At 40.4% G+C, this 25,430-nt stretch overlaps 1 protein-coding gene across 11 annotated transcripts in view; it reads left to right on the top strand.

Annotated features, from left to right (window-relative positions):
• FHOD3 (formin homology 2 domain containing 3) overlaps positions 1 to 25,430 on the top strand; it is a 586,676-nt gene that overhangs the window by 371,735 nt on the left and 189,511 nt on the right. For all 11 annotated transcript variants that reach the window (XM_067569969.1, XM_067569968.1, XM_067569967.1 and 8 more), the window contains exon 7: positions 23,262 to 23,373. In XM_067569969.1, coding sequence (XP_067426070.1) covers positions 23,262 to 23,373 — 112 coding nt within the window. The remainder of the gene's footprint in view (positions 1 to 23,261; positions 23,374 to 25,430) is intronic.

The raw sequence follows: 25,430 nt of genomic DNA, 5'->3' as shown, positions 1-25,430 counted from the left end.
TCGAGCCTGTTGAGTGATGGCTGAAAAGGTATGGATTGAAGACCAAGTCACAGCTCTACAGATGTCCTGTATCGGGACCTGAGCCAAGAAGGCTGCTGATGACACTTGAGTTCTTGTAGAGTAGGCCGTCAGCAAAGCCGGGGGCATGAACCCTGCCTGCTCATAGCAGGCTCAGATGCAGGCAGTGATCCAGGATGATATCCTCTGGGATGATACCGGCAGACCCTCCATCCGTTCAGCAATTGCAATGAACAGATGTGTGGATCTGCAGAAAGGCTTACTCCTGTCAATGTAGAAAGCCAGAGCTCACCTGATGTTGAGCATATGGAGATATTTTTCTTCGTTGGAGCTGTGGGGCTTTGGAAAGAAGACGAACAGGAAAATAGCTTGGTTGATGTGGAATTGTGATATCATCTTTGGCAAGAATGCCAGAGAGCGCAGCTGGACTTTGTCCTTGTAGAACACCACGTAAGGGGGTTCAGAAGTCAGGGCCTTGATCTTCGAGACACATCTTGCTGAAGTCATTGCCACCAAGAAAGCAACCTTCCAAGATAGGTGTAGAAGAGATCAAGACACCAGGGCCTCAAAAGAGGGCCCAGTGAGTCTTGATAGTACCACGTTGAGGTCCCACTATGGAATTGGGTCTTGTACCAGTTAAAAGAGCCTCTCCAGACCTTTGAGGACTCTGGCTGTCATCTCATGAGGGAAGACTGATCTGCCCTGGAAGAACAACAGTTACAAAGGTCAGTAACCGTTCTTTGCCATTCTAAGCATTGTTCTATTATATTTTGTAGAGTAAAGATCTGATCTTTCCAAAAACGGGCTTGCTCTTTTCTGAGAATGCTGTCAACTGCCTCTTACATGTGCTGATATACGCTGGATTATGATCTTACACAATACCTTTCTTGGCGCAGATAAAAGTGTAATACCACACCAGTTATTACAATCACTGAGAGCTTCTTTCTTTGGTATCTTCACATAACCCTATTGGTCCACTCTTCTGGAACTTTTTCCTTTTTCCAAACTGATGTAAATAGAGGGGCCAGGATAGATGCTGCTAACTCAGGATTAACCTTGAACAACTCTGCATTCAAGTTACCCTTGCCAGGAGTTTTCCCATTTTTTAAAGATGTGATGGCTTGAATGATCTCCTCCTTTGTTGGGATATCTGTGCTGATATTAAGATCTTCTGCCTCCCGAATGTTCACTTCCTCTTTAGGTGGTGCCTTGCTCATCAATACTTTGAAATGCCCTATCCAATGCATTTCCTGTTCTTTTCCTGTTACCAGCAGGTGGCCTTGTTTGTCCCTAATGAGAGTGTTTTATGGTTTCTGCCATTTACCACTGATAAGCCACGTCATTTTGTAGACTGTTTCTTGTTCACCATGGATAGCTGCATCCTCTGCTTGTATTGCCAGATTATCAATATAATGTCATTTATTTGCTCTCACAAGACATTTAACCTGCAATATGTCTTACTATACTGCTCATGGTATTAGTCCGTTAGCCTTTGAGTTTGGTGTCTAAAACATTTTTCTTAAGGTCTCATCTGGTTTCTATGGTTTTCCATGTCCTGGGTGTAATCCACTCCTGTCTTTTCTTCTGCCTGTAAGCTAAACAGGCTTCACTGCTCTGTTTATACATTGTTGTTACTTTGTCCCACTTCTTGTTGATCTCCTTGTCTGGGTTCTCCTCCTCTTGATCAAGATCTGCAAGTTCCTGAAACCTGTTCTTTAACTGCAGGACAAAGACTTTCTGTATTTCAGGTGACTTTAGCTTATCAATGTCATAACCTCTATATCTCTTGTCTGATGGACCCACACGTCTCAGTTTTAGCTTGATGGAGGCTGTCACGAGGTGATGGTCACTACCAACATCTGCTCCCCTTCTCGCTTTCACATTTGTCAATGAGCATCGCCATTTACCATTAATCATTTTTCTTATCTCTGCCATTTGGGGAACTGCATGTCAGCTTGTTAATTTCACAATGTTGAAATAGAGTTCTGCCGATGACTAGGTCCTTCATATTGCAGAAATCAACAAGCCTCTCTCCATTTTCATTCATAGTGCCGCACCTATGTCTTCCCATTGCTCTGTCATTATGTGTGTTATCCTTACTGACCTTATCATTCAGGTCTCCCATGACAATAATTAATTCATGGCCTGGTACTCTCTCCATCTCCACCTGTATTGTAAAGTAGAATTTGTCCTTTGCTTCTTCATCACTGTCATTTGTCAAAGCATAGCACTGAATCAGAGTAATATTATTGTGTTTCCCTTTCAATCTGACTCTCATAAGTCTACTGCTGATGGACTTCCACTCAAGCAGGGATCACTCTACTCCCTTGTTCAGAAGGATGGCAACACCCTTGTGATGTTGTTCATCCGCCTGTCCAGAATACAGCAAGGTTTCTCCAGAGGCTGTTGCTAATCCTCCTGATCCTGTCCATCTGCTCTGACTGACACCCAGGATGTGTAATTTGTAGCATCTCATCTTTGCTGTAACCTGAGCTAGCTTCCTTGTTTCGTACATTGTCTGTATGTTCCAAAACACCAAGTCTGATTTTTTTTTTGGTGTTGAGCACTTCCGTCTTCATGCCACTGGCTTCCTTTCGGCTTTCACCACTGACAGTCATACAGGTCATTGACTCTTAAAGGCCATCACACACAGTAATGGGTGAATTCTTTGCCGTTGTTTCCCAGTCTGGAGGATCAGGTTGTCTGTTTTTGTCTGGCCCCACCCTCACAGACCAGTCTGGCATGCTTAAACAGAGCAAAAAGCCCCACTGACACAGATTCTGGAGATCATTAGGGCACTCAAGCGGTCTTGCCACGACAAGGCACAGACACCAATGTACAGAAAGAACTCAAGTATTCTCATTTTTCCCCTTTTCTTCTATCATGGGTATAATCCTTAAAAGCATTATACCACAGGCTGGACATGGTCCCTCTGTACCCCGTCAAATCCAGTCCATGCATTGGCCAGAGAGAGACACTGAGAACAATATGAGGTTCTTCCTCTGTGCAGGGCTTGAGTGCGCTGCCTCCTCTGCAGACATTCTGGCCCCTGAAGTGAGGAGACATAAGCTTCATCCGTACTGCCCACCAACTCTGTACTAGAGTTCTTACTAAATGTGGCTTGCAGATCACTGTATAGAAATCAGATATCATGTTATGGTAGGGGATACATTGCTAAGAAGAGGAATTTGTTATAGAAAAGTGACACAGTCCAAATGAAAGGCACTATAAACAACGGATTCCAGTCAATTAAATATACCGAGTTGAGCAGTATATTTTAGAAAGCTAATGTAACTGTGGTTTTCATCTTTTTCTTTTTAATGTGAAATAGTCCTGAAAATGTATGTGTAAAATTTCTGCTTGGGTGGCTAGAGCAGGGGATTGGGAGACAGCAATCTTGTATTCTACTTCTGATCTTAGGCATTGCCCTTAAACCCCTGTGCTTCAGTTTCCTTATCTGTAAAATGAGGCTAATACTGCCTGCCTCTCAGGGTATGTCTATACTGATGGTGGCAAAGTCGCCGCCGTCTGATTGATCTTTCTGGATCGATTGAGCGGTCAGTGTAGACCCACTCAATTGATCAGGAAGTCGACGCAATAAATCCACCCCCTCAAGTGGCGCAGAGCCGAGTCGACGGGAACACGGCTCCCGTTGGCGCAGTGCAGTGAAGACGGTGCACAGAAGGGAAGCACGGCAGTCGACAGGAGTTACGCAAGCTACTCTGAGCAGTTTACTGATGTTGGGTGGCTCCATTAATTGTTTGTAAAAGACTTTAAGATCCTTAAATTAAATACTGCATCAGTATTCTAAGTACATAAATAAAATATAGTACTTTTTTGAAGTACTAGTAATTGTATTGGATCCCATTGTAATTAAAATTTATTACACATTTTTCTGGGTAACTTACATCATATTGTCTTATGCTGAGCAGCCTCAATAAAAAAAAAAAAAAAAACCATGACACTAAGTCACAAAATAAAAAAATGTAACATGCTACAGTGTGATGTAAAGTATTGGGAAGGGAAACCAAAAGAATCTGTCCATAGAATAGTCACGGAAAATTCTCTCCTCCCGCTCTGCTTTCTGGAACACAAGTAAGGAAATATTAGCTTGGCCCTGCCCAAGGAAAAGAAGTTGCTGAAACTGCCTTTCTCCACATCTTTCCCTTTTGCCAGAAAATGACAGCCCAGAGGCCCAACCCAGTGGATTGTCTGACAGCACAGCTGTGCAGGGCACCAGAGTTCAAGGCTAAGGTCATACATCAGTGTAGCAAAGGGTGAGAAAAACTGTGTATGTGACAGTTACAGCTTTAAAGGAGAGTGCAAAATGCATTGATCACATCTCTCTCTCACTCAGACACATACCCAACAGCTGGGTCAAAATATAGCTGGATTCAGCTGTTAAATTTAATTTGCAAATTCTCCTTGTGTGGAATATCATGTTCAGGGGTGTGAGTCATTTCTATAGTTTTTCATGCACTTGTTGATCATTATTTCTAAATATTTGAACATTAAGAATCACAACAACTGAGTGTCTATTGTACAGCGTATGACTAGCATGGTGTTGAATAATCTTGAAAAACTGTTTAGATTAACTCTGATCGTCAAAAACAAAAGATTGTAGAAGTGTGATTTGATTATGAAGTTCTCTGTTGGCTAACAGATACCTTGGGGATGACCCCTTTAAATACTATATATCATCAGTTCTCAAACTGTTGACAGTGATATGTGGAGCATTTGATGGTAGTCAGTGGAGAGCTGGCTGAGTCGGTGCTGATTTCTCCTATGTGTTTCCAGCCCCTAAATCATATTAAAACTACATTACATACTTTCCTAATAATATTTTTGCATGTGAGCAATTGCTGTAGTTCCCCAAGGACATTATGTGGTTATGATAGGGAGAGGAGGTCTGTGCAACCCAGTGTTTATATTATGTGATCCACATCATGAAAATGTTTGAGAACCCCTCCAGTAAATATATATTTGAGGTGCATATTTAAAAAAAAAAAGTGATGTTTCTTTTCAAATAGTATTTTGTAACATATTACAAACTAACACAAGTTTTAGCAGAAGTTTGCATCTCACCCAGTTACAGAATCCATCAACCTCAGAATGACAATTTCAACCTGCCCCTTGAATACTGCAGACATATCTACACAGCCTGCTGGCATTCATTTGGCTGAGATCCTAGAAAATACCAGCATTCTTAAAGGTTAATAGGATGTTGAATAGGTTTTTAACAAAATTAAGTTGAAGTTTAGAGAGAAATGAAACACCCTGCTGCAAATCTTTACAATCTGAGACTTAATATCTATACATATCTATCTCAATATCTGTATCATGCCTCACCAATCCATTAGATTTCTTTGAGGGGGTCTACAAGCATGTGGAGAAGGGTGATCCAGTGGCTATAGTGTACTTAGATTTCCAGAAAGCCTTTGACAAGGGTCACTCATCAAAGGCTTTTAAACAAAGTAAGCAGTCATGGGATAAGAGGGAAGGTCCTCACCTGGATCAGTAACTGGTTAAAAGATAGGAAACAAAGAATAGGAATAAATGGTCAGTATTCAGAATGGAGAGGTAAATATTGGTGTTCCCCAGGGGTCTGTACTGGGACCAGATAGTTCAACATATTTGTAAACGATGTGGAAACAGTGACGTGGCAAAATTTGCAAATAATACAAAACTACTCAAGATAGTTAAGTCTAAAGCAGACTGCAAAGAGTTACAAAGAGATCTCATTAAACTGAGCAAATGGGCAACAAAATGGGATATAAAACAACGAGAGTTCTGTGACACCTTAAAGACTAACAAATTTATTTGGGCATTAGCTTTCATGGGCAGGAACCCAAGTTTGCTGAAAACAGACTAACATGGCTACTCCTCTGGAACTCGTCAAAATGGGAGATGAAATTCAAGGTTGATAAATGCAAAGTAATGCACATTGGAAAACATAATCCCAACTATACATGTAAAATGATGGGGTCTAAATTAGCAGTTACCACTCAAGAAAGAGATCTTGGAGTCATTGTGGATAGTTCTCTGAAAACATCCACTCAATGTGCAGCGGCAGTCAAAGAAGCTAACAGAATGTTGGGAATCATTAGGAAAGGGATAGATAAGAAGACAGAAAATATCATATTGCCTCTTTATAAATCCATGGTGTGCCCACATCTTGAGTACCGCGTGGAGATCTGGTTTCCCTATCTTAAAAAATATTTATTGGAATTGGAAAAGGTACAGAAAAAGGCAACCAAAATTATTAGGGGTATGGAAAAGATTTATATGAGGAGAGATTTATAAGACTTGGACTTTCAGCTTGAAAAAGAGATGACTAAAGGTGGATATGATAGAGGTCTATAAAATTGTAATTGGTGTGGAGAAAGTAAATAAGGAAGTGTTATTTATTCAATGTCATAACACAAGAACTAGGGGTTACCAAATGAAATTAATAGGCAGCAGGTTTAAAGCGACCAGAATAAACTATTTCTTCACACAATGCACACTCAACCTGTGGAACTCCTTGACAGAGGATGTTGTAAATGCCAAGACTATAATGGGGTTCACAGAAGAACTCCCATTGAAGCTGCACATATTTATCTGAGGGCAGAATTGGCCCATAATTTGTTTTGGTTTGTTGAATAAATTGCCTCCTTGTGTGTATGGATTGCTTTGGTTTGTTTTATTGTTCCTCTGTCTCTTGACCATGATGGATGATGGAAATGAACCATTTCAGGCATGAACCATTTTATTTCATTTATTTATTTAATTTTGTTGACCGTTCACTAATCAGCACTTGCTCTTCATCACTTTCAGGAATTATTTTAAAAAGTTCCTTCCTCTCTGGATGTCAGAAATCTCAGTGCAGATAAATGAAAGCTGTACATCACATATATAACAGTGTGCAAGCCTTGTAATCTTTATGTGGAGCATTTACAGTGTTTGGAAACATTCATTCTGAGAGCAGTATATGTTCTGTCATCCATTCCATCAATGTGCATGGAGAGCAAAGATTAAAGGGACATATTTAGTTCAAAAGCTTTTTCTTAATAGTTTTGGAGAGTCTCCTGTATGAGAATATCAAAGTGTTTTCCCGGCACTAAGAAATAAAGCCTCATAGTTTCCCTTGCCCTTTCTTCACCCCAGGAGCTAGGTGTTGGGGAAACTGAGGCACTGTGAGAGACAGTGACTTGGCCAAGCGGTCACTACCAATACCTAGAACCCAGATCTCCTGACTACAAGTCCTGTGCTTAAGCCCTGAGCCAGCAAAATAATTAAGCATGTGCATAACTTTAAGTACACAAGAAGTACCATTCCACACACTGAATGTTGAGCTTACACTTAAGTACTTTATTGAATCAGAGCCTTAACCATTAAGCCATCTACTTTCAAGTTATTAAAGCAAAGGGGAGATACTTAAAAAGATAGACTAGCTTCAGCCACCATTGTGTCTCAGATCTTAACATAAATCACCACAGGTGATACACACACTCTGATTTGTGCAGCTGGGGCATGATAGTTTGAATAAAGCTCAAAAGAAGGCATTTCTTACTGCTTAGATCAGAAAAAGGAAGAGATTTCAAGGAAATCTTTTTAACAGCAAAGCGAAACAGCTTTTACGATCAACACACGTGGATTCTAGTAAAGTTCATGGTGACCCTTTAAAGAAGGATATTCAGAGTAAGTTGAGAACTTTAAAAATGACATTTGGCTAGTGATTATCTTTGGATTTTTAAGTTTTTATCTCTCTCCTTAAAAGAATTAGCCATTTCTATGAATTAGTAGAGCTGGAAAATAAAGCTGAATTGAGACAGTTGTCTGAGCTGGCTCAAAAGAAGCTGATTCTTATCCTCATATATGATGATTCTTCTGTAGAAAAACAATGGTGACCTCTAGATTCATTAGGTGATATAGCTACCCTCTTTTCTGAACAGGGTCATTGACCCAGAGTATTGTATTGTTTTAACCTTGTGCAGCTCTCAGTCATAAACTTGTCCCATTAATGAGTTTCTCCTGATTAGTTTGATGTGTTTGCATGTTTTTACTTTCATTTAGATTACATAAATATCCTACCAGGCATTTGTGAAACTGTTTGTTCTCCAGATAGAAGTCATAGTCCTTTACTATGCTTGAGAAATAAATAAAATCACTTGTACATATCAGAGATGATACTTTCTACTTGTGTAAAGGACTCTGGAATTCCTGGCTGGCTGGAATCAGAACAAATCTAACTCTTATCAATAAGATATGATGAAAAAGGGTTAGTAAAACGTTGGGTAAGGTGAGGAATTGTGCAAGCTTCATAAAAAATGAGACTAGAATGTCAGTAAGCTATTAAAATCAGTGCTTTAACTCCCATAACTTCCATAACAGTAGGGAGCCTGAGTATAATTATACTTACCTGAAGACACTGAAGTATTGTGCAGCTGACTTACCTCATGTTTTTAAAGTACTTTGTGCTTCTCACATGGAAGAAATAGCATAAAGAACAGATCATTATTATTATCTTGGGAAGTTTGGCAGTTATACCATGGTCAGAGATGCATCCTGGGCATCGGCCATTCAGGTGGCACATTGATTAACTGCTTGGGAAATGTAGGCAAATGAATTTTCTTTCTTCCACATAACAGTTCATATTTCACAGGCACTAAATCTTGTCATCTCTATTTTTGCTACACTATTTGAATTGGTGCCAACAGAAGGGTAAAGTAGTCATTCTGCTATTCCCTCTAGAGAAGATTAGATGTTTCTCTGAGAACAAGGAAAGGAGTGTTCTAGGTATAATTTTATCTTTCATGAAAAGGAAATAATAAAGAACTTCACACAATGCCGGGAATGGCTACAAAATGTAGGCACCTTATGCAGACATACTAGGATAAGATTGCATTCTGTATTTCAGAACAGGGTTGGATCCTTAGATGCTGACCTTATTTAATACATGACAAGGAGCTATTATTGCCCATATTGGGTAATATTTGCTGAAATTTAGGCACAACACTTTAAGTGCCTTATAAATCAATGGGTAGAGAAAAATCACTTTCTAAATTTCTAAATTTCAGTTGCTCAAAAGGTCTTCTGCAATAGCAGAAATGGATAAAGTAACTGTTTTACAAAAATGCTGGTGAAGCTGTATAGACACATCTGATAATAAATAACCTTTGCCTAAGATATTCTTGGCTTTAAAAGTAATAGGCATAAGGATAAACCATACTGGAAGTTCTCCTTCAAGTGCATGCCACATTTTCAAAATACTGCAGCCACTTAAAGGTTGCTGGAAAATTTCTGTGGTGATGGCTACTGTAATTCACATGAAACAAGCATGCCTGAATGGTAGTGCATCAATGGAGATGTACCTGGTGCTTAGTGAATCATGCATAAATTAGAAATTCTTGATATGCATGATCTGCAGAAAATTTTTACAAGGCAGAAAATTCCAAAGGGAAGCAAATATTTTACATTAATTGCTAGAGTTTTCTAAGTCAAAGGTACTCAACTCTTACTTTCCTCCCGTACTTTCGGGACACCGTTTCATCTACAAAAAGGGATTGTGAGCACAACCCTCTTGGACTTGTTTGCATCCCAACAAATTGAGAAGCTATGTATTAATGAAAGCTTTTGTTCAAAGCATATTGGTTAATACCGGGCCAATTGGAATATACTGCACATGCACCTGACACTGGCTTAGTGGAAGATGTCGTGAATTTCTGTAATTCAGCTCCCACAGGTCTTGAAGGTTGAAGTAGTGAATTTCAATACCAGTGTTAGAACTTCATTTCTTTATAATATCTTGGAGACAGGAATACTACAGCTAAAAGTTGCCAGTTTGATCACCATCTACCTGGCTTAAAAGCAGCTGTAGGGATTATATGGAATATTGCCATTCAACTGCGGGCAAAGTATTGAGTTCTTCTCCAGTGATTGATGGGCAAAAATCACAGATGCCATATATCCACAGTCACTATATTGTTGTGTATCACAGTATTAGCATTGTTGGTATTATCTTTGCTCCTTGGCAATTGTTGGAAATGTCTAGGGAATACAAGAGACATTTTAGACTGTGTTTGCAAAACCTAATAAACCTTTTATGAGGTCAGGCATCCAGGCTTTTGGAAGCTCCTGAGAAAAGGTGGATGCCATGTCAGGATGGCCAGTGATAACTCAATGATGGCCCATCTGGGGGGTGAATGATATCTATCTTTTGACATTATGAATGGTGTTGAGCAGAGATGCGTCATCATTTCATTGCTATTGAAACTTTATTTTGCCATAGTGTTTAATGAAGCAACACACAAATTAGTCAGGTGGATGGGTTGAATACACTAGTCTGTTTTCTGTCATGGTATGAATCATCAGAGCCGTTAATTGCATGTATGTGCTCAGGTCTCTGCTCTGAAGAGTGCAGTCATTTACTTTTCTCTGTTTTATAGTATGAACTACGTTAGTTCCATGGTTCTGACCTTGGGTTGGGAAGACACTGTCCCACTGCTGTAAAGTATCTATTATCTGTCTACATAGATAGATCAAGGAGTTGTTTGTGTGAAAATCACTGCCTCTATAAAGAGTGGTGTCATAGGGTAGCTGGTCCCTGTGGACAGACAAAGCCCAGCTCCCCTGAACTTGAGCAGGTGGGCCCAATCCAGTCAATTAAAGAGGGTTTGGTTACACGTGGGTCTATACAGGGTTGTTAGTGGGCAGCTTGGAGAAGAAGACTGAGACAGGCTATGCCCTGGGAAGGAAAGGCCCGCATTGGCATGGAGCTAGTTTCTGTGGTGGCTCCCTGGAGCCAAGAGGGCAGGGGATCAGGGAAGCTGCCCTAGGGCTGTTGCTCCAAGAAAGGAGCAGAGCTGACTAAGACTGGGAAGCTGCCAGGAGCGGGAGTGCCAGAGACCACTGAAGTCTGGGGCCCAGGACTGAGTTAAAAGACTATTTTCTGTTTTTTTGCCAGCATCTGTTAAAGAAATAAACCTCCGTGCAAAAGACTGGGTATGGCAGTGCATGCTTTGTAGCTGGGGAGATGCACGGTCCGGTGACAGGTGGCCAAACAAACACTTCTGGTACCTCCAGGCACTGGTATGTTTTTACAAACACACATAAAAAGCTTCACCACTTCCCAAAAACCCTTGCAAACAACTACTGTTTGCACAAATATTCACAAGAAAGCAAAAGAGAAAAGGGTACAATGGCTACAATCAGATCAAATCAGAATGTGGAATTTGCAAACATGTTTGAAAATAATTTTTACCATTATTTAACCAGCTCCAACTATAAAATTCTTTAATTCTTCTTTACTGTATCGTTTTTATGAGTGTATCCATCTGAGTTGCTCTCAGAGGTATGTAACCCAAGACTGAAGTAGTTTATTATGGACAGGGTTGTTCTGACTTCATTAGCTGAGCAGACAAGACAGCATGTGAACCATAGAGCCCCTGAACACATTCCAGTGTGTACCAGGAAAAGCAGAGCACTGGTGAATGGGGTGTAGTTGGTTAGATGAACTTTTTATTGCCTGTAGCATATTGGTAGCTATTTTTTGATGAACTTGCCTGTAGCTGCTACAAGCTCAAGTTGATTGCTGTTATGTTTGCATATCCTAATGAAAGGGTACTTCTTCCTGTTCTGCTTCTGGCCTGTGCCTGTTTGTAGTTCTTCTTGGAAGCTCTTAGGGAAGCCACAGAATTATACCTCTTCAAAAGAAAAGGGTAACTGGGAATCGCTATTTATTATTTCATTATTTTAAATCATCCGCTCTATGGTTTCTATCAATGTAACAATCATTAAACAGCAATAATCTGTAGATAATCACAAAAATGACACAACTAAGATTTGACTGTATCCCAAAGATGCTTTTGTTTTTTCATCTCACCAACACAACAAAGGGCTAGGGTGAAACCTGACACAAAGAGGAAACCTTTAACCCCTGTTGTGGGTCCCTAGAACAAGGAGCTGGGCGACCAGGAAAGCAGGCCTCCAAGAAGGGAGCAGAGCTGACTGAGACTGGGAAGCTGCCAGGAGTATGAGTGTGTTTGGGTACGTGTGTGGACTTGTGTGTCTTTGACATGACATAAAGGATACCTATCCTGTTGGACACATATGTACATATGTAATTCCCATGATTATGCTTAAAGTTACTTAGATTTTAAGCTCTTTGGGGCAGGGACTGTTTTTTTTGTTTTGTTATTGTACAACATCTAGCATAGTGGGGTCTTGGTCCATGACTAGGGCTCCTTGTTACTACAATAACACAAATAAATAATAATTTATAATAAATAATAAGAGTTGTCTAAATCAATATTAGGCACCTGTATACAAATATACAGATTTTGAAATGTGGTATCCAATGTAGTTGAATCTGTGTCAGTCCCAGGATATTAGAGAGACCAGTGGAAGATGGTCCAATAAAAGATATTACCTCACCCACCTTGTCTCTCAGATTTTCAAAGGTGCTCAGCCCTTGCAACTGCTCATGGATTCAGTGGGAAATGCAAGTGCACGTCTTAATACAGCAACATTTTCTCCACCTCTTCTCTCACTACGCATAACGTAGGGGAATATCAAGCTCAAGATCTTTTTTCCCCCTTGCTCATTTGGAACGGAGAATACTGTGAGAGAGATGCTCAGCTGGAATAAGTCATCCTAACTACATTAAATTAAATGGAGCCACATCAGTTTACACCACCTGAGGATCTGGTGCAGCTTGTGTAAATTGGTTTGGGCAGGTCCAGCATTCTCGGCTAGTTTTATTTCCACTTTTTTTAAACTTGAATTTCCTTTCATGCAGAACTTAAAAGGTCTCCTATATGAATTCTGTTCTTTGAAGGGCAGAGTACTGCTTTGGCACAAAGACAGAGTGTGTTTCATGTCTCATTACAGTAAAAGATGCAAGCTGTGCAAGTGATCCAGGGTCTGGCCTAAAAAGGCTTTGGGAATCAGGAAGGGATTTTCAAGAATCAGTTATCTGCCATATATATGCCAAGGCAACTGTTCCTCCTGAATGTAAAGGGAGATTGTTTTCCTCCTCATATCATTAATTAAAAGAGGAATCTGTCCTTCCAGTGTAAATTATTTAGATGGTAAGCCCTTAGATGGTAAGATGGTAAGGCATCTTATGTTCCTATACAGCACCTAAAACACTTTTGGTTTTATATAATTAGTAACAGTTATTATGATTAATAGTAAGTGCTGGATCTTTAACCACAAATACAGCAAAATTCTGTGTATTAAGGAATGGGGTTAAATATATCAATCTCTCCTCCATGGTTATGCTTACAAAATCTCTGGTTAGGGAACCAGTGTGTTGTGACTGCTGCTTATCAAGCTGACAAGCATCAACTCATGGTTACCTTGTGCTCCCTCCTGTCATCTCTTGTCCTCTGCTTATACTATAAACTCTGTCGAGCACAGTCAAGCTCCTCCTTTTATTTTAAGGAGTTCACAGTAGAAGTGGGACCTCTCAATGCTACTGCGTACAAAAAAAAAATACAGTTTTGACCCTGATGCAATGAATTTATTAGACTCAGAGATAGTCTACTTGCACATGCAGTAAATATTTTCAGCAATTTGTCCTTTGAGTTCAAGATATTTCAAAGTCCCTCTCCCCCTGCATTTTAATGGATAAATAGCCTTTGGGTTCTTGCTTGCTGTAAAATAAATTAATTCTTTGCTTCTTTTGTTACTAGCTGTTAGACTTACGTGTTCAAGAGATAATATACTTTATCAGTACAATAATCAGCACTAATTTTCATATAACAGTATCATTTTGTATTGTGTTTTGTCTTCCTAGGTCTGTGCCAGTTATCATGGAACATTTTGGGTCTCATAGTGATATCTTCTGCCTCCCTTTTTGTCTCATATAAATAAGTGGGCAATTAGAATAAATAAAATAAGGATAATTAACTGGGGATGTAAGATGGAGTATTGTCAATAGAACTATTTGATGCTGCAGTCATTTTATAATAAAAGAGAATGGTCTGCACATATCAAAGGGAGTTTTGATGGAGTGGGGGGGCTACAATATTTAATACAAGAGAGTTCACTTGTTTTATTCAGGGCCAATACTTGACTGTATTTCAAATGCCTTCTCTCCATATTTGCATAAGCAGTGGCTTTATTACAGCAACACCCTTGCAGTCAAGATAATTGTAGCCCTTCTGGAGACTGCCACATGGATCTAGAAGATGCTGAGAATAAAGTCATATCACTGTCCCCAATGAAGAAGAGAATTTCAACTTTTCTGTATTCTGCCACCTGTTGGTCTGAGGTGCAATATTCCAATGGTCAACTTGAACCGCAGCCTTTTATATAGCATGGCAACATGCTGAAGGCCTGATCCACTGGAAGGACTCCCAATGATTTCAGTGGGCTTTGGCTCAGCCTCAAGTGCCTAAAATTCAGTGAGCTAAATTCATCCCTCAGTTATTTTGGTGTAATTCCAGAGGAACTATGTGGCTTCCAGTGAGCACTCTGAATTTACACTGGCTGTTAGGGATTCATTTAAAAAGTAAGACTCCTAAATTGCCAAAAGCTGCACAAAGTGATTATTTTGAACTCTAGCTAATGAACCTTTTCTCATCCTTCCCTGTAACGTTTTAGGTTTTTCTAGGGGAATGATTAATAATTGGAATGAAGCCTTTCAATGGAATATTAGTCTTGTAGTCTGTTGTGCAGTATGTTTGGCTACCTTTTGTAAACCCATCATTCCTGTCGTCTTGATGTAAAGAGAGAAAACAGAAAGGGAACTGCCACGCTCACTGTACAGCGTAAAAGATGCTTAGAGGGAAAATGTTTATGTTCCTTCCCTTTTACAGCCACGGCTGCATTTTATCTTTAGCCAGAAGATGCTAACATCATTTCCTCTCTGTGGATTGGCTGGCAAGTGATGTGAAAAGAACAAAGCACTTAGTGAACATCATTTCCACCTCTCAGCCTCCTCCAGCAGCCTTGACAAAATCTTTGACACTGCAGCCTTCAGTGATTTAAGAATCAAGGCTCAATCTCAAAACCTGGTTTGCAATTAGTGAAACATCACTTCCTTGGGTCAGTGGATGTATTTATAGCTTTAAGGGCCTGACATCTTTTTTCACAAGTAGTGGTATTTGCAATGTAATATTTTAAATACCTTAGGAAAAGCAGGAAAAATAAAGGAATTAATCACAACCCCAAACGGTTCACGCTGTGATGATGCTGTTGTTTCATAAGATACCACAGTTCTTCATTTGCAGTCTGTTTCTACTCATTATTTTTCTTACTACACCATGTCCTTTAAATCAAAGTTGCAAGTGTCCTACAGATTTTCTTATAATTTGGCTACCTATTTAAAATGCTACTGGAAACAATTAATCCTTTTTTATTACTAAGTATAAAAAGGCCAATATATCTTGTGGGTTAGACTAGTTGACCGGTCCGTTCTGTGATTCTAGGATCTCAGAAATTCAGGAGGTTGATTGGGAATAGCGTACAGAACTTCATGTATTTCACTCATCACTGTGGTATCTGGATGCATTAAATCAAGGGTGTCAAAGTCAGTTTCTATGGCAGGCCAGATTGGAATAAAATGTACTCCAAGTGGGCCATACTTACCCACCGCCGAAAAATGTCACTGCATCCTCCTTTTCGGCGGCAACTCGCAGCGTCTTACCCTTCTGCAGCAACCGCCAGGGGCCGGAACAATAAGGTTTATGGACACTATCCAGCCGCCAGGGGCCGGAACAAAAATGATCGCAGGCTGTATCCGGCCACCCTGTATGTTTGGCACCCCTGCATTAAATAGATTGCCAACAACCAATGCAATCCCAGCCTCAACTTTTTTCACCCCTTGATTGGAAATACCCCTAGCCATGGGCCTAATTTATAAAAAATTGAAAAACAAGATTAACAAACATGTCTTACACTACTTCCTAAAAGTCCTATACCAAGGGCTTTGATGGATTAAATTCTCATCAGAATTTAGAAGACCATTTTCTCTTTTGTATTGTTTCCTCTGTTAATGATGGGATCTAATTTAGTTCTGGTTTTAGCTGTGGCTGTTGGAATGTTTTTTATTTGTTCAGCAAGTACCTTTGTGGAATCTATATATACTTTTGTGTGAGGGGAAGTCACTAGAGTTGGGATTTCTATTGTGCTAGGCTTCTGGGACAGTGTTTCTGACATCTGGCTTGAGACTAGTGTTCCAAATAGACTGAATTTCATTCTTCATTCTACTTCAGTGTCTGTTTCCCTTGTATGGCTTCAGTCAGGGATCCAGGTCCCACCCTGGCACCCTCCATCTCTTTATTTATCTGCTGTTAACCCTTCGTGTGGAAAAGTCATTTGTGTGACATCACTGAAGTCTGTTGAGTGGTTTGGGGTGGACCATGCATTTACACTGTCAAGATGCAAACGACTGTATGGTCTGTGAAGCATCAATGGATTAAAATATCAGTTAGGCATTATGAGTAATAATTTAATTACTGCCTCTGTAATTCTGTGTTATATTACTTGGATGTTTACTTTGACAAATTTCCAAGCACTGTAATATATAAAATATAGAAAAAAGTAGTATAAGCACAGATTGAAACCAAGGGCTGTGGTGTTCATGTCAGGGTAAAGAGGGCACTGCAAACGTGACAAGTTTTTAGTGGAACTGAGTCAAAGACACAACTTGGTACCTAAAGGGAAACAATTAATTACAACCCCTTTAGTTGAGTAGTGAGGGGAAAAGATCATGTGATACATGTAATAAACTTGTCTTTTCTCTTCTGCCCTCAGGCTCAAAGTTTTGTGTTGTACCTCTTAGAATCTCACCCTATGAAATTAGGAGCCTTAGTTATTTCAGCCAGGTCTCACACCTAAGACAATATTTTTAGAGTTACACTGACCAAATTAGTGCGAAATTGTAAGCTACACGTCAGTAACCATAATGCCTTGTTGATTCGTATGAACATTAAAGATTTGGTGTATGGGTATTTTAAATCAATACTTAGCACCTTTGATCTTATCTGTTGCTCTGGTTTCACAAAATAAGTCTACAAAGTCATATGTTTGATGCTCTTTCTTCCCATTTAGTATGGTTAGGAGATCCAAGTATTTACATTTTTCTCAAACTGCAGATAGCAGCTGCTTAAGGGGCTAGAAAAAAAAAACCTTGAATCCCGCAAAAGCCTCTTAAAGCCCACTGACTAAGAAATGTAAAAATCCTACTTACTAGATGGTGATATTTAATAATAAACGAGTGGCTCAGAGTCATAGTCTGGTATTTTTAAAGTGTGAAATTACTGTTCTGTTTTCACCTGAGGTATAAATCTTCCTGCCCATTAAATCCATCCTTTTGGAGTCCTTATCCTTAGGAATGGGCTTAAACCTGCCTGACTAGGTTCTGTCATTCACTGCATTTATGACTAGGGCATTTGGGGTTGGATGGGAGTAAAAGCCCTCAAATCCCTGCACCGGAACAAAATTACATTTCTCTGTAGGTGGGACTGAGGCTGGCATGCCCCAGAGGATCTTAGCAGGCTCTAGGAGTGCAGTGTTGATAGGGAGGGCTACTCTCCTGAGTGATGACAGACAGATATCCACTAACTTATGGGTGTTCAGGAACTCTGTCTGAACACTGGGAAGCAGCCATGTGCCATGGAAGATTCTGATAGGTCTTGAAATCCTCCAGTATGGAAGGAGAGGAAGAGCCAGGCACTGCTGAATCATCCAGGGATGAAGAGGAGGCGGTTAACTGGGCTGAGGCTGGCTCCCGTTCCTGGACCTGTGGAGCTGGAAGGAGCAGCTGAAAGATCCTAACCTCAACGCTGAGGTGACGTAGGTTTCTGGGGATAAAGATGGAGCCGGCCCTGAGGGAGCTAGTAACTTATCTATTGCCCAGAATGAGGCAGGGTCTAGTGCTGATAATGGAATTAGTACCCCTGGTGCCGGAAGTGGTGTCAACTCCGAAGTCAGCAATGGTATTGAAGCAGCTGGTGGTGCCAAGTGGAGGAGAATGAAAGCTGACATTGTAGCATTTGCGGTGTCAGTTGCAATGGAGTCGAGGTCCCCTGCACTGAGCCTGGTACCAGCCCTACTTCCACAGTCTGTGAAAGGGGAACTTTGGGCTGTGATGCCGATGGAGCCAAAGGTTCAGTGCCCCATCCAGCTCATGGGGCTATAAACAACACAGTCCTGGCAAAGTCCTGGACCAAAAGATAGGAAAGGATGGACTGGCAGAGAAGGTTTGTAGCCGTCTGGTATGCCTCTGATATGGAAAGAGTCAGTGGTGGCATTGCCCATGACAGTACGAGACTGGTTCACAATCTGCATTACCACCACTGGCCGAGGCAGTGCTGGTTTTTCATCTTTGTCACGCTGTCAATTCAGCGTCCTAGGTCCCTTTCTTTCCATTCTGACCTGCTCATGCAGAATCATGGTTGCACTCTGAAACCTGCGCATAGCTCTCTGCATCTCACAGTGTGCAGATGCTCTGTGGCTGAATGAGAAGAAAGAGCAATGGTCCTACTCAACAGTAAAAAAACCCTCTATCAGGATGGCTTATTCGGCAAAGTGGAAGGGTTTTTCAACGTGGTCATTGGCCCAAAGAGTTCAGCCGATGCTGAGTAGTATCCAAGACATCTTGGAGCATTCACTGGATCTTCAGTCATCAGGCCTTACACTTAGTTCACGGATCTACCCTCCAAAAATCTAGTGATCTCAGCCTTTCATCCACCCATTCATGGAAGATCGGTGCTTTCCAATCCTTTGTCTCCATGACATGAACCGATTCCCTTGTGGGACCTTAACATGGTCTTAGTGGCTCTGATGGGACCTCCATTGGAGCCTCTGGCATCCTGCTCCTTTCCTCTCTTATGTCAAAAAACTGCGTTCCTTGTGGCGATAACATCTGCAAAGAGAGTGTGTGAATTGCAGGCTTTGACCACAGAACCTCCTCACATGCAGTTATCCAAAGATAAAGCGGCATTGCAGCCACACCCAAAATTTGTGTCTGAAGTGGTCCCTCAGTTTCATTTAAACCAGGCGGTTTTTTTCCCAGTGTTTTTTACCCACATTCATCTCCAGAAGAGCAATATCTTCACACATTGGGTGTCAGACAGTGTTTGGCCTTTTATCTGGACAAAACTAAACCTTTTCAGGCTTTGTCTCATCTTTTTGTGCCATATGCAGAACCTATGAAAGGACAGGCAGTCTCCTCACAGGCAGTCTCTCAGTGGGTAGCTTCCTTCATCCAGACTGCATATGAAACAGCTGTTCCTATGCTCCCTCTGTGGGTACGAGCTCGTTCTACGAGAGTGCAAACTATGCCAATAGTGTTCTTAAATGACGTCTGAATGTTGGATATTTGCAGGGCTGCCACATGTCATTGATACGTATGTTTACGAACCATTATACCATTATCACGGCATCCAGAACAGATGCAAACTTTTGGAAGGCAGTCCTGCAGTCCTTGTTTAAATAGACTCTGTGCCCCACTTCCTTTGGGTACTGCTTGTGAGTTCCCTAACAGGAATACACAGCAACATCTACTTGAAGAAGAAGAGTTACTTATTGTAACTGTGGTTCTTTGAGAAGTGATGCAGACGTGCATTGCACAACCCCCTCCATTCCCTGAGCATCTAAGTCTAGTCTCTGGGTGTTCAGTGCAAAGGAACTGAGAGGGGTTGTAGCCAGGGAAAGGACTTTGGCAACAAAGCATGAGTGCTGCCCCTCTAAGGGTACTGATAGGCAAAATTTTCTAGCTCTGGTATGCTGTGTGCACACACACCCAAGGTGAAATACACGTCTGCATCACATCTTGAAGAACCATAGTTACAGTAAGTAAGTGTTTCTTTCAAATCAATTTGAACTGATTCATTTAAAAATGGCAGAAACCAACCATTTTGATTTTTTCTAAAAAAAAAACCACCATTTTTTTCTGGTCAACACTGTTCACCAAATTTGACCCAAGTTCATGAATAGTTTATTTTTCCCTCCCAACCATTCATTAAAAAAAATGTCCTGCTTTAGTACAACTCAGCAAGTACAAGTGCTTTCAGTATCATTTTATGTTGAAGTGTGCATTGCACCTAGCGCCTGATCCCCTGCCAACAAATCTTGGTGACCAAAAAGATGAAAACAGTTAACAGCATCTAAATCCATTGTCCACTAGAGTGAATAATGTCACCAGCCAGTTTGGTCATATGGTTTCACCATACCTTATTAGGCTCAAGCAGTTACATTGACTCTCAGGGTTTACAGGATTTGTAGTTTAACGGATGCAAGCTAAATGGGAGAATAAATGGACTTACTAGACCACCACCGATAGCCATGACCAACAGTTATCATGCTGAGATCACAAAATGGCCCACTGCTTTTTGAGGAGGTAGCAGAATTACAGATGGATATTTTTGGAGCCCAACATCTTACACCGTTTTTTTTGTCTATTCGAAGCTGTATGTGACTTCACTCCCAGACACCTCCATATGGATCCGGTTAGTAGGCATCCATGTGATTGAGCCTGAAGTTCTAAGGAAAGTCCAAAGTTAGACCCTACAGTATGATTTCTTTGGATCTTCAGTTGCAAGCTTTTCAGGAAAGGGACCCAGTTTTAACGTTTGTGCAGTGCATAGTTCAACAGACCTTGAGGCACTAATTCAATATAAAGTTGAGTAATAATTTTAAATGATAATTAGTCAATAAAAATCATCCCCAAACACCCCTTATTTAATGAGTTGAGTTTTGCATCATATACTTACACAATCGCCTCTAAGCATCTGATTTTCATTAGCCCCTTCACTGCTTGCTTAAAACCAGGGATCACTAAATAGGAAGAGGATAGTCCAGTGATTGGGGTCCTGGGTTTAAGACCCTGTTCTGCCATGGACTGCTTGAGTGATCTTGGGAAAGTGACGTAAGCCCAGATTTTTAAAGAGCCAAGATGGGAGAGGTAATATCTTTTATTGGACCAACTTCTGTTGATGCGAGAGACAAGCTCTTGAGTTTACACAGAACTCTTCTTCCTACAACAACATGGCATACAGATTTTTAATGGTATTTAGGTGTTGCACCGCTCAGAGTTGCAACTCCTAACTGACTTAGACTCCTGAGTCTCATTTTTAAGCGTGACTTAGGCACCTTAGTCTCATTAAAAGTCAATGACCCTTTATCTTCCTGTGTCTCAGTTCCCCACCTGTAAAATGGGGATAATAGTACTTTCCTAATTCATAGGATGTTGTGAGGATAAATATATTAAAGATTGTGAGGCACTCAGATACTGATATAATGAGAATCATAAATACCATAGATAGACAGACAGATTATATATATATATATATCCTCGAAGCAATTGTTAGTGGAACAATGATTTTTTTCTTGGAATGAGACAAATGTGTTTTAAGACCTGGTGATCTGTGTTTCAGTTACTCTCCTGCCTACAGAGTTAATGTGTTTAGAGAATAATGCATGGATTCTTTTAGAGTGTCATGTTTCTTCAATGGGTACACCTTAAATATGTGCAGCAGGCAAAGATTATTAGAATGGTAGAGGGACCACATTCTTCTAGCTATTTAATGAGATGCTGCTCAAGCTGTTGGATAGCTTTCGTGCAGAGAAAGATAACAGATAAACTGAATAAAAGTTACAAATACCAATTCTTACAGAGTCTTGCTTGATCCTCATATGGTGGAATGTGTTTCTGAGAGTAACTATGTATTACACTAGCAGGGTGGCTGCTTACTGAACACACCCACCTTGGGCAGAGGTCATTCTGCCATGTCCTGCTACCAATTTCTTCCTTCTTCAGGGCCCCTTAATAAGTCACAGTTCGCAGATAATTAAAACATTCCTCTCCGGGAGTTCCATTTATTGAGTCATTACATACTGGCCCTTCATGCCCAAACCCCAGTTCATTCACTCTTTCCTTTTAGGTAGGGAGTCCCCAGCCCATCTTCCCAAAGGTAAGTCCCAAGTGTCTCCCAAGAGTCTCTCAGGCTTTACTTGGCTGGAGCTCAGCTTTCTGGTTCAGGCTCAAACTGTCACAGCTTCCTTGCTGTTCCCTGCAGGAGTTTTTCACACTCTCTCTATGGACTCTCACCCTTCTTTTGCTATTTATAAGTCAGTCACCATGATCACTCCCAGGTGTGTCTCATTCAGTAATCAGCATTGGCTAGCTCCAGGTGGCAAGGGCAAGCCACGCTGTTACAGTCATCCTTTTCTCCAGCTTCAAATGCCTGGGTTTGGAGGACAGAATAGAATAGTTTTCACCCATGATCAGCCATCCCAGTACAATTTGTCTCCACTGGCCATACACAATCCTGTCTGTTTAAAAATTCTCCTTCTTCCAGTGTCTTTTATATGTGAAACTCTGCGTGAACTTCGGTGAAATTTACCCTGCAAGGAAGAAGATTTTGTTCAATGTGTGTTTATATGCGAGCGTGTAACTGCTCCCACTGTGTGCTTTGGAAATTATCTCATGGACAAACCTCCTCTCTCTGTTATTGAGAACTCTATGGATGAAACTATGGCCCTACTGAAATCAATGGCTAGTGATTTCAACCGGAACAGAATTTTACCCTAGAAGTGAAAGTTGGGTCTTTTCTGAACTTAGAATATAAATGATGGGAGAGCCCCTCCCCATTGATGGAGCTTTTGTTTTCTTGTTATCAGATAACAAACACAATGCTTCCCTTAGCTGGAGTACAAAGGGCCCATTTTATGACGTTTTCTGGGACGGTTAAGAATAAACACACTTCTCCCAATTACCGTACTTAATGAATTTCAATCTGTTTAATGCTATTAAATAGAAATATTATAAGAAATGAAAAAGAAAGCAGAGGAAAAGTTATAACTTGTTGCATGAAAGGGAGAGAGAGCTTGAAATCTGACCGTGTTAAACACTCACAAGTAATGAACAATAAATATTGTGTTGAGGGATCAGGTTCTCAGATCAGTAGATTCAATGTCTAGCATGCTTTGGTCAGGGAGAGAAGAGGGAACTATCTAGAGGTATGAGGAATGTATAATAACGTTTGATATGCACTTTGGAGCCTCAAAGTTTTGGAATTCAGACTGAACTGCATGCAATTAGTGGGGAGAGTGCTGTCCTATCAGAGAACTGCTAAGCCAACATGCTGTGCATATCTTTTATTTATGTAGCTCAAATAGCTTCACTCTCTAATACTCTTCCCACTGCTGTCCCAAGCCAAAATGCAATGCTTGCATCTGGTACAGTGGCATGCAGCACATCTGGAAATACTGTGAGCAGCTGAATGACAAGCCACTTTCTTTTCTTTCAGTTCCGCCTGGTGGTAAAGACAGCACTGAAACTGCTGCTGGTGTTTGTGGAGTATACGGAATCCAATGCACCACTTTTAATCCAGGCAGTATCCACAGTAGATGATAAGAGAGGTGAGTAGCTGATAATATGGGGTGACATTCAGGCCCCACTGAGGGTTTTGCCATTGATTTCAGTGAGGCCAGGATTTAACCTGTGGTGTATGTTGTCCGTCTTTTTGTCCCAAAGGAATTTTGCTCAATTGTTATTAGTCCCATATTCATTTTACAAAACTGCTGCTTGATTTTTTTTAAAAGTATGTTTTAAGTATTAATACAACACAGAGTCACTGTAAGAAGTACCTTCCTCTCTAAGTAATTCCTTGGTTTTCAGTAAGTCTGCTGGTGGGGTAAGATACTATTTAACATGAATAAGCATATAAGAATCAGGCATATAGCGAAAATACACATTAAGCACATTGGTAAAACCTGTCTTGAATGTAACCAGCTAGTAGAAGTTTGTTTTCCTACTAAGACTCTAAGACTATATGGAACTTTTTCATAATGAGTCTATCTAAAGTCCCTCATGACTGGAGTATCTAGGGGCCTCGCAATTTTTAGTGTAATAATATTCATAACACCCTTGTGAGGTAGGGAAATGCTGTTATCCCCATTTACAGATGATAGGCTGAGTAACTTGCCCAGGGTTACACAGAAGTCTGTGGTAGAGCAAGAAATTGAACTCTGGTCTCCCAAATTGTAAGGTAGTGTCCTAACAACAGGATTATGCTTCCTCTTCCTGCTCAAAAGTAGCCATCTAACACGGAGAAAAACTACGTGTTCAGTGTTGTCCTTTTGTAGTCAAAGAAACCTAAACAAATTTAGTGCCGGTATGGACTGTGCATAAAAAGTCTTTTGTTGTTACATTGCAAGAAAATCCTTCAGCAGACATTACGCTGAGACCTGTTACCCTTTACGTCCAGGAAAAATACTTGAATTAAAAAAATTGCATACAATAAGAAAAGAAGAAAAATGTTGTGGTGGGGTTTTTTGGGTGGTTCTTCCCACAAAAATATTGCTAATATTGTTCAACTCGAAGGACATCTCTTTTGACTTGAACTGTTCCTTCGGTTTGTGGCCCATTGTTGTGGTCTCACACACATGGAGATTAAAACAAAGTTCCCATCCTTGGAATGGTTGCCTTCCTGCTGAATTTCTTCAAATGACTCCTTATGGTTAAAGTAAAACAAAATGATTGGGGGGACAGAAGCCGGTCATGGGATAATAGGGAGAGAAGAGAAAGTTGCCATTTTTCACTTTTAACTATCAGAATGGGTGTGTTGAAAAGATTAAAAAAGAGCAATAAATCCACTGTGTTAGGGTGGTAGGCAAGGGGATACTTTAAAAATGTGAACTGTTCAGGTTGGTTTTCTGTTTTGAATTGAAACCCATAAACCTTAGAATGCTACAAAGCAGAAATGTACTTAAAGTGCTCATGTAATAGTGAGTTCTATGATTTATTTTTGCAGCCAATTGTTGTATTTCCTCAGCCCTCTGAACTCACTTATATTCTCAGTATGTTCACATCACCAGCTGTTCACATGTTAGCAAACACCATTGAATAATGGAAAAAAAGGGAAGAAAACATGCTAACATGTACCATCCCTTTTATATCCTGTGGGGTGGCCTCCGGCCCACATTTCATTCCCCTCCCCCCGCACACAAAAAAAAAAGTAATAAAACATCTTCATAATCAACTTAAAATTTTGAAAAAAGGATGCTTGTGGTTAGATGGATGATTGTTGAAAGGAAAGTGGGAGATTATGGGAATTCTCGTACCAGTGGGGAGGCAACTTGCATCATGGCCTCACAAATAACTTGCTATCCTTACGTATCTATGATGCTTTCTTTTTAAAAAAAGACCCTCACAATTACATTAGAAATTCCCCCAGAGTAAAACAAGAAACTACAAGAGAGGTCTGTTTTTTCTTGTCCTACCTCTTCAGGGTTTTATTTAGGTTATCAGAGGAACAGCATTTCATTTTTAGTTGTGGTGATGCTGCCTTTTTAATGACAGTTGGTAATTGCTGGCTTGTAATCGTGGCAGACTTGCTTTAAAAGTCTCATTTATTAGATGGAAGAAAAGGAATTATAGGTTTTGTGCCTTTTTTTGGAAATTTTATCATAAATCT

Source organism: Emydura macquarii, unplaced genomic scaffold, assembly GCF_026122565.2.
Source record: "Emydura macquarii macquarii isolate MOO-44397 ecotype Brisbane River unplaced genomic scaffold, CSIRO-AGI_Emac_v2 contig_2975, whole genome shotgun sequence".
In the NCBI taxonomy this organism is placed as follows: Eukaryota; Metazoa; Chordata; order Testudines; family Chelidae; genus Emydura; species Emydura macquarii.
This window is presented reverse-complemented; position numbering and strand designations above follow the sequence as displayed.